Source organism: Electrophorus electricus, chromosome 12 (assembly GCF_041902795.1).
Source record: "Electrophorus electricus isolate QZ-2024a chromosome 12, ASM4190279v1, whole genome shotgun sequence".
NCBI classification, from domain to species: domain Eukaryota; kingdom Metazoa; phylum Chordata; class Actinopteri; order Gymnotiformes; family Gymnotidae; genus Electrophorus; species Electrophorus electricus.
In genome coordinates, this window is record NC_137508.1 from 7,990,715 (window position 1) to 8,004,814 (window position 14,100).

Below are 14,100 nucleotides of genomic sequence, written 5' to 3' on the forward strand. Positions count from 1 at the left end.
TGGAGATATATGTGGATTATTTACCCAGTCAGTACTGCCCTGTAACCACTGATTTCCTGGTTTGCATCAGGCCTATATTTACTTCAGCTTCTGTCTCTCTATGCTTCTTGGTACCAAACCTGTCATGTCAGTTCATAAATAAATTGCACTAGCAACTTTATAAGTGTGTGATTGGATTTCTATACTACAGTGAATGATCAGACATATTAGGTTTAATGTTTCAGCAAATAGTTACTGAATATTATGAATTAAGATTCATAACTAAATAGCAAGTTGCATTTTAAAAGTTTAAATATGAATTTCATATTTGTACCAAGTTGCATTTTTAAAGATATTCAGTACAATGTTTTGTTTTGTAAATCCCTGCCTACTATTTTTAACACACAATCTATTCATTGCCTCTCTGAAGGGAAATCTATAACTTCGGTTGAGAAAATAGCAGGAAGATACCCTCTGTAACCTATTGGCATGATATGGCGCACCTGATCTGGGTCCACTTTCCTGAGCAATAATTGCACTGACAGCTCCTCTTATTAGTTGAAACCATAGACGGACAACCGGTTTTAAAAGAAAACACTGACCCCTACTGGACAATTAAGTGCACCATAAACGGCTCGGCTTGAAATACCTTGCTTCAGGTCTCGTGGACGACAAGAATCGAGACTATTTTTTCTGTTCTAGCTCCAAGATGGTGGAATGGACTCCCACTTGCTCTCCGGACAGTAGTCTCTTGCAGTCTTCAAACGCAAATTAGCCAGAATATTTAAAGGACAACTGACACTACTCCTTTATTGACCGACTAATTTAGTACTTATTGTAAGGTACTGTTTATGTTGTTTAACAAACTCTAGCTCTTATTGTTTATAGCACTTATCATTGTTTAAGATAGACCTTATTTATTTTGCACTTCTAGGTATCAGCATTCATCAGTATTCTAGTTCATTGGTATGTTTAATTATAACCTACTATACTGTACTTGGGATATATTCTATGAGTAAATGACAAAGCACTTTTGTAAGTCGCTCTGGCTAAGAGCGTCTGCTAAATGCCGTAAATGTAAACGTAAATAAACACAGGATAAAAGCTGTCGCATATATAATCATGACGGCAGTGACAATACATAATCGTTACTAGAAACAAACCTCAAGAGCCAAAAATGCATGGACCGTTCTAGTGGAAAACAATGGAACAGGAAACAACGCTCCAATGAGAGAGACATCACCAAAACTGGAATAGGGGTAAAGACCAGTGTGCTGTAATTCTAATGTTGTGAAGACATGTCTTTCAGCACTGTCAGGAAGCAAAATGCATCACAATTAGTGTTGAATATGCACCAATACTTACTGCTCAACTCAATGGTTCCTGATGCCATTGTAATGATTCAGATGAAAGCAAATGAAATACTACCCAAACACGTGGCTGCAGGAAAGTTGGAGAACACTACTATAGTAGCAGCAGTAACCACTCAGAACCATATTTTATTATTCAATAATTATGTAATAATTATTCAATTAAAAAAAAATATATCGTTAAACATTAGACAGTTAAAAGGTCATACAAGATCAGTCAGTAAAGCCTTTTGAGTCATCTTTCAGCTCCAGTGTGTTCAGAACATTTCACACAGGAGAAGCACTACATTCACTCTTTGAATTTCTTCATGTTTACTTCTGTATTCTAATTCTCCAATAACAAAAGATGACTTATCAATATTCTTTTGATATTTCAAAGATGGCATTTAGTTGGTCCAAACTGTTGGTGAGCACGAACACCTTCAAAAGGAAGGCTGGGCCATTATTATTAACATGAAGCCAATCTTCACCATCTCCTGCATGCTCTCAATGGAAGCTGGTTGGAGAGCAGCTGCACTGTAAGTCAGCAGACGCCACAGTTAGCTCCAGCACGACTATAGGCCAGCCAGGGAGAACTCCAGCCAAGACCAGCAAACAGGAAACACGAATGACATCTGACACGACAGCAACTCCCTCTCTCTTACACACTCAGCATACAACAATCATGCTGCACTATGTTGAGTTTTGTGAGTTACAATATAAAGAAGTGAAATTATGAGCTTGAAACATACATATTATTTCTTCATGACTGGCAATGAATCATTGGACCATAAAACAAATGGTACACTTTTAAAAGAATATACTGTTAGCCCTCAACTTCAAACAAATGGGGGAGGGATTACTGAATTGGAAATGTAATAGTGGGGAACAAAAATTTACAGCTACCACAACAAAAAACAGAGGCTACATCATAATTCATCATTAGCTCATCTCTGGCTAAATTTATTTTCCATTCCACTTCATCACATAAATACATTTATCACACAAACCACCTTGTGTAAAATCCACATATTGCAGTCTTCAAAATGAACTGAATTAGGAGAAATTTAAACACAACATTTTATTTAACCTTAAAGCATGAAAGATCAAATGACCAGAGGAAAACTGTTGCCTCGCGAAAATGTTCAGCATGTAAATTGTCCATCTACACTGAGGAATACTGTGTGTGTTCATACGTACGTACAAATGTACGTGTGTGCGCACGCATGTGCCTTAGGTCTTTCTCTGGCGCTTCTGTATTCTCTTTCCTGACAGGACCCCCTTCTTGGCTCCTCTGACCATTCCTTTAAACTGGCCCTGCAGTTTGGCCTTTTTCCTGTTAAAGACAAGGTTATGGGCCAACAAAAAAACCAGTGCCAATCCACGTTAAGAGAGTCTCAAATGGCTCTTACCTGCGGTTGAGCTGGGCTTTCTTGAGAGGGATGTAGGCATAGGGGTCACACTTTCCCTTTTTCTTAATGTCACCTTTCCCCTTCTGCAATGACAGTGGGATTTTGTGTTTATCACATTGTGGTTTACTTTTAGTGGAAAAAAACCCAAACATGACTGATCTCTAAACACTGTCAAGCTTATGATGACTCATATTACAGTTAAATATCAGTTTTTACCTTAGATTTATAATTAACACCAGATTCGTCTCTTCCAGACAGTGGCCTATGGATCCCAATGCCACCAGCTATGGTAAGAACAAAAGAGTGAGTACTCTAGTAAGCACAGCCAATACTGTTCAATCATGGACTGTTAACATATTTTTGTGTTTCAGTGTTAAGCTCATAGATCAACATGTTGGTCCACCTTTGTATTTCATCTGTGGTTCGATTTCCATATCGTCATCCAAATCATCTTCGATTGTCCTCTTCTGGGTCTTTTTCTGCTCAAAACAGACAAACAAAAAATAGCACCACAGTTCAGGGTTTGTTTTGGACAAACTGTATACAGCACTGTACAGAATAGCTACTCACAGTTTTGATTCCAGCCTCTTTTAGAATGTCATCAATTTCTTTGTCAGCATCTAGATGAGGGCAGAGACAACAAATGCTCAAGTTGAGGTCAGACCCTGTATTCCTGTATTCTCTGAAAGCCTTCATATACCTTCAGCTCCATCACCCTCCTCAGCTTCCTTAATGATCAATCGCCCATCTGATGTCACCTTGAACCCATGCTCAATATTTGCTGACTTCTTCACATCAGGGTTGGTGGCTACACAAAAACATTTTAAAGAAAGAAAAAAAAATGCTACTTGAGGTACTTTGCAAAGCTTGATACATTTTTACATTACATTCAAGTGATCAATTAGGAGATCTCTTAAATAAACATGGCTGACTATTTTCTTGAAATTCCCCCCAGTTTTCCTGGGCCAAAGGTGTGTCTGACCGAGAACTCTCTGGGCTGCCTTGGGGTCAAGGAAGTTGAGTGGTTCGTCTGATGTGCCCTCCTTCAGCCACGCCTTAGCCTTCATTTTAGCTGCCTTTTTCTGCCCTTTCTTAGGCTTCTCATCCTCCGAGTCCTCTGAGTCAGTCTCCGCCAGGACAGACTCAATACTAAACAGGAAGAGTAAATGGAGACACAGACATTACCCACCGCCTATCCAACCTCCACAGCGAGGTGACAGAGAACACTTCCACTGTACTGTGATCATATTTGCAATGTGCATCCCGATTCCCCCCTCCCACCATGATGGCTATGGGGAGCATACCTGTCAGTTGCAACTCTGGGGGTGTCCTCCTCACTATCCAAGCTCTCCTCCTCAGCCTTGCTCACAAGTTTGTGCCTCTTTGTCCTGGCCTCTGCTTTGCGGATGTTCGCCAGCACCTTATGGTGCTCCGCAGGGAGCATGCTCTTTACCAGCTCAAAGCTGCACACACAGAGGCAACAGTTCAACCAGATACACACGCAGCAAGACCGAAGCACAGTCCAGCACATTCAACCTGACACACACAGCAAAACCGAAGCACATTCCAGCATGTTCGGAGACTCTGCAGCACCACCGTACCCGAACTTCCGGATTAACTTGGTGAACATGGTCTTCAGTTTAGTCCTGCAGTGTCTTCGCATATCATCTTTCATGCTACCAATGCCCTCCATCTGAGAGAGAACAGACATGTAAATGCATAAACCTTTATGTGCATTTCATCAACTTTCATTAAAAAGTCCAACATACATTTAAGAGTAAAACTAACAAAGAAACAGCATTCACTCAGCTGAGCTCTGTACTCACGATGACGGCCACGTGACTGGCAAGAGCCTTCACATCCAGGGCAAAGAGGAGGACTTTGATGAAGGCCAGCGAGGCTTTGACGATCTCCCGTGTCCTGCAGCCCAGCAGCAGACACACGTTATGCAGGAGCAGCTCCAGCGCTGACACATCTATAGAGTCTGGAATATATCAAGCCCATCAAAACTGTCAAACAGTGCTCCAAGCAGTTAGTGGTAATGCACAGCTTTGACAGGGCAGAGGCCGAAGGAACAAACTGCTGAATGAAATGTGCTTTACCTTTGAACTGAAACACAAGTCTGGTGAGGGCCAGCACGGTGCAGGTAATCATGGTGACTGATCCAGTGAGTCCAACATACACGTGGCCCAAGAACTCATTCATAGCATCTAAAGAACACAGATGTATGATTTGTGAGGATAGTGTGTGTGTGTATATATATATTTTACACACACACACCCAGTTGATTTTTTCTGTTGCATGACAATTACTCTTTTGACCTGCCACTCACACAAGGCCAGAAGACAGCTAAAGTCCCTTGGAGGAAATCACTAACTGAATGAGTGACTTCTGCATGTGACATAACTCAAGCCTGCAACTGGATAGTATTGCTGCTTTTTCAATTGATGAATGCCAATTGTGTCCTCATAGACATGTAAACCATCCTACATTGAGTGCAATTATGCTTATATTTAATAGAGCAAACCTTCCTATGGAATTCCTATAGATTAAATTGAGGCATTGACTAAATGCATTGCCAGTGTCCATCAGAAGAATGCAGACATTCCTGAGAGCTCCAACAGACATTTCCTTTGTGCAATAACCTAATGTATCTCATCAGCTTGTTGTGACATTATGATTCACACATGCTTGCAGTGTTTGATGAAGGTCTATGACTCCTGGTTGCTCCAAACTGTGTCACTCAGAGGTTGTGCCTCAGTGAAGCAAACCTACCTTTGTGGTTTCCACTGAATCGATTAAAGGCATTGCCAATTTCCACCAGGAGAGAATAGGCATTTTTGCGGGCTCCAACAGACATTTCCTTTGTACAAACAATAACCTACCACAAAACATAAAAGGGATTGTTAATATCTTTACACAAATGTAACTTGCTGGATGGATAGAGACCTGCTGTGTGCACGCGTGCGTGCTGAGGTACCTCAGGAAGGAGGGCAGTGAGGAAGTCCTTGTGTTCTTCATTCAGTTGCTTCACAATGTGAATGAGGCACTTAAGTCTGGGCTGTACAAAAATGGACATTTCAGTTAAAGCTGAAGGAAGAGCTCTGTATACTTAAACATTTGTGTGGGTAAAATGTCCAGACAGGGCACTTACTCTCTTGGCAGGTGAGGAAGCACTCTTCAGGCTGCCAAGCAGGGCCAGTTTGAGCTGCTCCAGATTGGTCAGGACAAACCTCTTACACGGCGCCGCCCCTCCCCCACACATCTCCTCTAGCACTCGGTATGCCTTCTTCTGTATACCAGAGTCCTTACTCTGGTGGGGTGGACGTACACAAAAAGCATACAAATACAAAATATAAGAAACAAGCAATAAAGAAAGAAGAGGGGGGGGAAGCCACCCTAAGCTCAGATTCCTACCTCCAAGTGAGAATGGATAAGTTCATAGGTATGTGTCATAGTCTCCTCGTCCACAAATGAAGCCATCACTACTACCAAATCCATCACAGCAAGTCTTTAGATTCAGAATCAAGACAATGAAGTTAGCAATCGGATAATAGATTTGGAAATATTTTTAGTGTATGATCAACAACATCGCTAAAACAGTTTCATCCAAAATTTCAAAAATGTAAAATTTAATAAAGTTGCACCTTTGGACTGCAGTATTCAATAAGATATTTTCCATATTAACAAAAATATTTGTAAAAGCACGTTAATATAGAAAATAATTCCTTGAGAACTGCAATCCAGATGTGTGGAGTTCTCTTTTTAACTTTAGCAATCAGATAACAGCATCCCCCTGAAATGTGATTAGATATAACTAGATTTATCCCTCGCAGGTATGGAGATATTAGACTTTGATTTTGCTCAGCAGAAAATCTAAAAAGACCCTAAATTAAATAAAAACACCAGGGTTACATGCAGTGTGAATGCTTCAATAAGAGCTATAAACCTCTGCTATCTGATCAGAAGCAGGTAAATGTGTAGGAGTTAAGACTTGTGTTAAAAGACTTTTTTAGGTAACCTATCAATGGAAAACATGACCCCAAGGCCTGGCCAACAGCTGTAATGCAGTATGAGAGAAGAATTCATGTGTGGAATGTAAGGATGTAGCAAGGATGGAGTTACCTTGTAAACTCTGAGCTGTCAGGGCTGCTAAGCTTGTCCAAGGCTTTCTGCAGAAAAGAGTTCACCATCTAGAAATAGGGAGAAAGCATGAAAAGAAAGAATGAATGAAAAAAAAAAAAAAAACAACATTATACAAACAACAAAAAAGGGCAAAAAACCTAAGCCCAATAAAAACTACAATACACCAACAGATCTATTAAATCTGAGAGAATTCTTGTCAAGTGTGTGCATTCTTATTATACATTTCAAACTTTCAAATGTATGAACCCAACAGGTAGGTCACAGGGTAGGAAGCAGGTTGTTGGTTACCCTCTGATCAGTGATGGCCAGATAGGCACGAATAGTGTCGAGGACAGCGAGTCTGGAAGGGTCATTCTCTCCAAGCTTAGGCTGCTCAGTGTGCACATTAAACAGAATGGGCAGAAAGTTCTTAGCAAAGTGGCCCACCTCAGCCTTCTCCTCCTCTGCACACACAAATAAAAGAACAATAACTAAGTCTATAATGACACTGTATAGCAACCACTTCTGCATGCCATAAGAACAGACTTGGTCAAGAATTTAAACTCAGCCAACACAAACTCATACTTTCGCTCTCTCCCTCACGCCTCCACACCGGGCAGCTGACCTGTCTCACAGCTCTTGTAGATAATCGTGCGCAGAGCTTGATAGATGCAGAGCCGGAGGTCAGGGCGCTCAGTGATAGCCATACCCAGAGAGCGGGCTATGCCTTTGAAGGAGCTGCGCAGGTCAGTGGGATTAGTGCAGAACCCAGGAAGCATTGTCCAAATCTGGGCCCACAATAAACAAGATCAACTTGTAGCATTGCTACATAACATCAGATAGCTTTGTCTAAAAATCATCTGACATCCAAGTCTTGAAGTGAATATGCATGAAATGTGCATCTTACATTACCTGCAGCTCTAACGTCTGGTATACTTTAGACACCAGTTTCTGTCCCGACTGGTCTAACACATCAGCTGAAAAAGAAAAAGTTTCTGCTTGAGCAAGAACATTTCACATTAGACATAAAATCACCACATAGACAAAAATGGTACATACAGAGTGCAACAGAGTTAATGTTTTGTTGTGATGGACGAGTGTGTAAGTGTACAGGGGAAGGCCTACCTTTCTGTTTCAGTGTAGAAGCCAAGGGAAGGAAGTAGGAGATGAAGTAGGCGAGTTGAGTGTTCTTCACATGCCCTCTGATGACGGGGATGAGCCAGCTGCGTGGGAACTCCAGGTCGTCACTGAAAGGTCACAAACCTCTTAGTCATCACAACACACAAGCTACTGCAACCTTAAGGAAAATTTACAAAAAGCTCTCAGGGTAATTTAAAATAGTATTTTCAAACCATTAGTAACTACATTTGACAACACTGGGGAAAAATAGATTTGTGCTGAAACTTTCCTTTAATGAAGCAACCGTAAATAAAAAGTATTTATAAAACAGTGTCCCTCAAACTATTATTTTTTGGTATAAGATTGTCCAGTAGGGTGTTCTATGGGAGAATTACTCCCGCACAGGTTGGCAGAAGGACCGCATTTAAATTTTTTGCTTCTGGCTCACTAAAGCGAAATGCTAAATGGAGATATGTGCATGCAAGAAGCTTTCCCTTGCCAAGCTGATGAGCTGCGAGTCAAACCTCGAACCAAAGCTGAGAAGACAGCAATAATTGGGCAGTGCCATGACTCACTCTATGCCAGTGATGAGCAGAGGGACAGCGCCAAGAACCACCTGAGGGCCCATGCTCTCCACAGCACCCCCTACAGCCAAGTCCAGCTCCCCACAGAATGGGAACCTTGGTGTGGCCCGCAGGTCACTCAGCGACTGCAGGCTCTGGGGAACAAGAACACTGCATACATTTAGGAGCCAAGAGACCATTTGAATTTGCTGAATGGATGATCAGCTCTGAATAACTCATTAAAACACAGGGCCTTCTTGGAGACGGACCATTTTCTTACAGCTGAACAAACAGAAAATGGGTTACATTCCAATGGAAGCCATTTCTCCAATCTCTAACGCGAAGAATACTTCGTTTCTTACAATCACTGCACACGAGATTACTCATCTGGGACACCTGCAGGTCAAGTCCTCACCTTGGTCATTACATGGTGTGCATGTTTCCCCGCGGCTCTATAGAAGCAACAAAGGATCTGCAGCACGAAGGGCCAGGAGGCGTGGAAACGATACGACAAGCCCTCCTCCACCACCCTGCCAGAAACAGTGAGACACCCAGTCAGCCCAACACACAGAGAGCAAGACAGAAATAAGAAGTGCCAATGTTTGCCTTGGGTTCTGCTAACAATCATGACTGATAAAGCCAATGACACTGTGAGGAGAAACTCACCGAAACATCTTTACGATGTGAAGCCCATTACCAGAGGTTGTGGTGGGAAGTACAGGCCCAATCTCTGCCATGTGAGCAGCCACACACTCATTGATCAGGGTCTGGGATGAGAAAAATCTCAGTAGGAAAATCCCCACTAGGTGCAACATCCATGTGCACCAAAATCAGAATGACCAGGCCAGCTTCAACATGAAGAATGCAAACTTTGTAGAAAGCAGTAAAACATTCACTCATCCACGCACCATTTAGCTTACACACCTTCAGCATGTGGGTAGCAGCAGAGACGACCTGCGTGTGTGGAGAGAGGAGGCAGGACATAGCCGTGGAGAAAAGACGAGGGAGGTGGGCCAGACTCAGAGAGCTCTGCAAGCTAAACATCACCCACATCAGTTTGCACTTCTCTCACTGGACATGCTTGCTCACTGGAAATGCAACAATCACAGAGCTGGGCTGGTGAAGCCTACCTGTACAGATGGACATGAGCTTTCTCCATGACTGCAAGCCAGGCTAGCAGTGGTTGAAGGTCATTTTCACTAGGGACGTAGTCATACAGCGCCTAGCAGAGAGGGGGAAGCAGTCATGGTGATGCTTTGAGGAACCCCAAGAACCCAGAAGGTGTGTAGTGCCTAGGGTATTGTGTTTACCATTATAATCTGGGCGTTAAGCTCTGGAGACATGGCCAAAGGGTTGGGCTTGCCACTGAAGAGTTTGTGGAAGGCCTGCATGGCACCTGCTGTCACTAGCTTTGAACAACAGGGAGAAGGGGATCAGTCACGCATGCCTGATTCCACAGCTCGAACCTGTGTATTGCATGTGCATGGGGGAAGGCACCTCACCACATGACTAAGGGTCATTACACGAAGGAGGGTCTCACAGCAGGACTTCACTGAGCTGAGTGGGAAGGCCGTGATGAGCTCCCTGACAAGCCCCAGAACGTGCAGAGTGGTCGTGTCCTCCTTGCTGCCTGATGAGGACAGAGGGTGAGATGGAGCACAGGTGCACACTGGCATTCATGGAGAGTGCATGCCTGCTGCCAACACAAGCATAGGCCTACCTCCCGCCTGCTCCATCTCTTTGATGCAGTACTTCGCTGTGGTGACAGCAGCAGGGTGGTGGCTGGGTGCATTTCCTGCGAACATGCAGTCACTGCCACGGAGGATGGAGCAAACACCCTGCTGGGCTGCTTTTCGCACCTGTAATACACAGGCCATCAGCTGAAACATGACATACCTCACACGTTTTGAACCTTCCAAGTTCCATTTGTTCCATGTATAGTAAGGTAGCGGAGAGGTGCATGGAGAATCTAACTGATGATCAGAAGGCTGACCTTTGGTTTGGCGTGCACAGTGAAGCTAAGCAGACCATGGTAGACCTGGAGTGTGGATGGATAACTCCACACTGAGAGCTCCTGCTTCCTCAATAAGATGGCCAGGCAGGACAAGATCTGTAAAGGAGTCACTTATTGTGGTCAAATACTGTAATATTCTGCATTTTCATTTAAAGAGTTAACTGTAGCAATAATTTAATCTAATATTTATAACTCTGATTTGCTTTTTATTTTGTTCAGTTAATAATAACAAATACATTTAAATGAATGCATTAACCCTTAATGTGTAGCATCCTCGTACATATTGTCTTGTCATGTAATATATGTCATAATTAGTTGTAAAAAGAGGAGGGTGGTGGTAGAAGGAACAAAATAAAGTAGCAAACTGAAAATAGGAACTCTATGGGATTGTCTGTATGCGTAAAAAGGTACCAGTTGGAATAACTACTTAAGTGTGAAATCAATATTGTACCCACCCACCGCAGGGAGGACACAGTGTCAGCACTGGCTTGTTTTGACATAACATCCATGAAGGACTTTGCTGTGTCTGAGAACTTCTTCATCAGTACTGGAGCAGGAACCCTGCACAGACACAGCCAATTACCAACAAAAGCTCAAACTTGCATAAAGATTCAGTGATGGCCAAGCACTACTACAACTTGGATCAAATGGGCTTTCACTTTGTTTTGATCCACAGAGTCAGTCTTATATTAATCCAAACAGAATTCATTCCCCCAGTTATCTTGCAGTCAGAACAAGCTGTGTGTTCCAATGAGAGGTTTATCTGGTGACAACTAACTGAGCAATCACAGAAAAAGAAACCAGAACAGCTGGAGAGCAACAGTGATGTTAAGGCTACATCCATATATGATGCACTATTGTCTCACCAAACCATATCTGTGAAAGCCTATAAGATTTAGAAAGATTTGTACTGGGCTAGCAACACTATGCTCTGTGTGACACATAAATGATTCATTCCAGTATACAATCTATATGAATTTAATGTAAACATAGCACACCTTTTCATTACGAGGTTTAGTAGGTAAGCAACAGCAGCCAGTGATTCACTGCTGTCCACTGCCTCAAGGGTCGTCATCTGTTTTAGAAAGAAAGCTTGGGGTCAACTAACAAACCTGAGGTCACTGTTTACTAATCACAAAGCTAATTAAGCATGTGCAGTTTGTGTCTTAATTATAATTTGCTCTACAAGAAAGCTCATAAACAATGTGGATACCACCACAAAATGTGAATGAGGCTCACTCACCAAAGCAGCAAAGTATTCTGTCTCTGTCTCTTTCCCTCCTTGAGAGCGAATGACCTCTGTGACAGCTGCCAGTACAGCACAAATCTGCAAAACACAGAATGGCCTGCATCTAATATAAACAACAAAAGTTCTGACACACCAGCACTAAATAATCTGGACAGCAGTGCTTCATACAGTCATGTCACATTAACAAAACAAACATACCTCTTTGTGTGCAGCAGAGTTGGACTCCCAGTAACGCTGAACTTTTCTAAATGTGAGGTTGGAACAATCAGACAGCCCACTAAGAAATGTCCCAGATGTCCTTTCGGTGAGGGCTACCTCGTCCATGGCATCCTCTGTCCTTTTAGCGCCTCTCTCCAGAGAACCCGTCTGCAGCTCATTATGAAGTTTAAGGGCATCAATAGTAAGATCGCTTTTCTCTAACAAAAACAAACAAACAAACAAACAAAAACAATGGCATACCATACAGGTGTGTACTCAATGGATTTTCAAACAAAAACGTCAACCACGTTTACAAAAGTCTACACTAAAAAGCTTAACCATAAGAGCCATGACATTTAGCTAACTTTTTTTTTAAGTATCACATTCACTGATCGTTTAGACATATGCAGGTAGAACAAAACAATGCATTAACGTTAACGTAAATAATTTCAGTCAATTGTATCTCCTTTATCCACGTGTTCATTAAGGCTAGGTTAGCTAGCCAGTTTCGTGGGCTATGATAGCTAGCTAGCTAGCTTAACTTTACCTTTGGGGCGGCTGAAAAATCGGCTTCTTGCAGCTTGCCGATATCGACTTGTCTGTGGATTGGAATCACTACTATGTCCTTTCTTCCATCTCTTTAATTTCTGAGCTGATCCAGACCGCAGCCTTCCGGATTTCACCATTTTGGCAGGAGAAACTAACCTGGAGTTTCAGCCACGCTTGTGTCCAGCATTCACGTCGCTCTTTAGATGTCGTCATCATCATGAGCCAGCTTTTCCCATAATCGTACTTCTGGGGGGGTTGTAAAGTCAAACTAGAGAAATTGCAAGCTGAGTAGTGATTCATTATATCCAGCTACTTCCAGAACTCCCTTCCTTTTTTCCTTCAAGTTCGGGTCCCCTATCACAGGCCTGGGGGCTTGAGAGTTAGCTTCACCCTCCACATTTTTTTCTCGATCTTCTTTAAGTTCTTGGTATTTCTCGAGCTTTTTGCGTTCCTTGTTCCTGATGTTGCTATCACTTGGGATTGCTACATCTATCACTACAGCCTCCTTCTGCTGCTTATCCACCACTACTATGTCTGGTTGTTTATCCATTACCATTTTGTCTGTCTGTATCTAGAAATCCCATTGGATCTTAGCATGGTCATTTTCCACCATATTTCGGGGTATGTCCCACTTAGACCTTGGAACTTCCTGCTCATACTCAGCAGATATTGCTGTATGCTATGCCAGCCATTTGGTTATGGAGTTCCATGTACGCCCTGCCTGATAGGATCTTGCACCCCGCTGTTATGTTCTGGATTGTCTCAGGGGCATCTTTACACAGCCTGCATCTGGGGTCCTGACTGGTATTATACTGTAGAGCCCATCCTCTATTGATCTCGTATTCAGAGCTTGTTCCTGTGCAGCCATGATCAGTGCTGTCTTTCAACCAAATCCTACCAAAGCCACCTCCACTATTTGCCGGTGGTACATACTGTGCATCCTTCCATGATGGTCCCTGTAAGTTCACACAGCATGCTCAGTTGGGGATGACAGGTTGTGTAAGAAGGACCTGGATTACAAAGTCCATCTGGATTTTTGGTGTCCCGGAGGAGCATTCTGTTGGTGAGCAGCTTGCCGGAGAGAAACAACCAGTGTTGGCAGGTGACTTCGATATGCTCCTGAAGTTGCACATGCATCTTGAGCTGGCAGATGGAGGGGGCCATGCTGGTGGTCAGACACAGGTACTTCCCTTTGGAGAGGCATCTCTTCAGATGGAACTGCTCCTCATCCTCACCCCGGTTCTGTAGCTCGTTGTGTGTGGATACACCTGTGTCATCATGCTCCAAGATCAGGTTAACTGAAGGAGCCAGGCAGTATGTAGTTGTGGTTCCCCACCACATCATAGCACTCCATTATAGAACCTGGGGTAGCATAATTTCAGGTATAGAAGATAGTACCAGGTGAAGGTAAGGCTTTGTGAGGTTCTTATGAAAATGTTCCACTAAAAATAAAGTACACTATATAAAAACGTGCCAAATAACCAAATGCACAAATAAATAGAACTGCCCTTACCATGTGTTAGTGGGATTCCTTGGTCATTGC

The 14,100-nt window shown here is 42.8% G+C and overlaps 1 protein-coding gene across 1 annotated transcript; it reads right to left on the reverse strand.

Annotated features, from left to right (window-relative positions):
• Positions 1-2,263: 2,263 nt before the first annotated feature.
• rrp12 (ribosomal RNA processing 12 homolog) lies at positions 2,264-12,756 on the reverse strand. Its single transcript, XM_027023487.3, has 34 exons — positions 12,556-12,756; positions 12,009-12,226; positions 11,805-11,888; positions 11,560-11,636; positions 11,017-11,122; positions 10,541-10,657; positions 10,268-10,406; positions 10,050-10,177; positions 9,858-9,956; positions 9,678-9,769; positions 9,472-9,583; positions 9,214-9,314; positions 8,963-9,077; positions 8,560-8,702; positions 7,991-8,112; positions 7,778-7,842; positions 7,491-7,653; positions 7,175-7,329; positions 6,866-6,933; positions 6,158-6,251; positions 5,895-6,053; positions 5,721-5,801; positions 5,516-5,621; positions 4,843-4,950; positions 4,567-4,724; positions 4,342-4,433; positions 4,045-4,203; positions 3,723-3,889; positions 3,441-3,548; positions 3,311-3,360; positions 3,144-3,219; positions 2,957-3,024; positions 2,741-2,823; positions 2,264-2,664 (listed from the first exon to the last, which is right to left on the reverse strand). The coding sequence occupies exons 1-34, from the start codon at positions 12,692-12,694 to the stop codon at positions 2,562-2,564; spliced, it is 3,855 nt and encodes a 1,284-aa protein (XP_026879288.2). The 5' UTR covers positions 12,695-12,756; the 3' UTR covers positions 2,264-2,561.
• Between the last annotated feature and the right edge of the window lie 1,344 nt (positions 12,757-14,100).

Coding starts and splice junctions, on each gene's coding strand:
- rrp12 (XM_027023487.3), bottom strand. CDS start 12,694: ATGGTGAAATCCGGAAGGCTGCGGTCTGGATCAGCTCAGAAATTAAAG. Junction 7,843..7,990: donor TTCTACACTGAAACAGAAAG/GTAGGCCTTCCC, acceptor TTTCTTTTTCAG/CTGATGTGTTAGACCAGTCG. Junction 6,252..6,865: donor GACAGCTCAGAGTTTACAAG/GTAACTCCATCC, acceptor CTGAATCTAAAG/ACTTGCTGTGATGGATTTGG.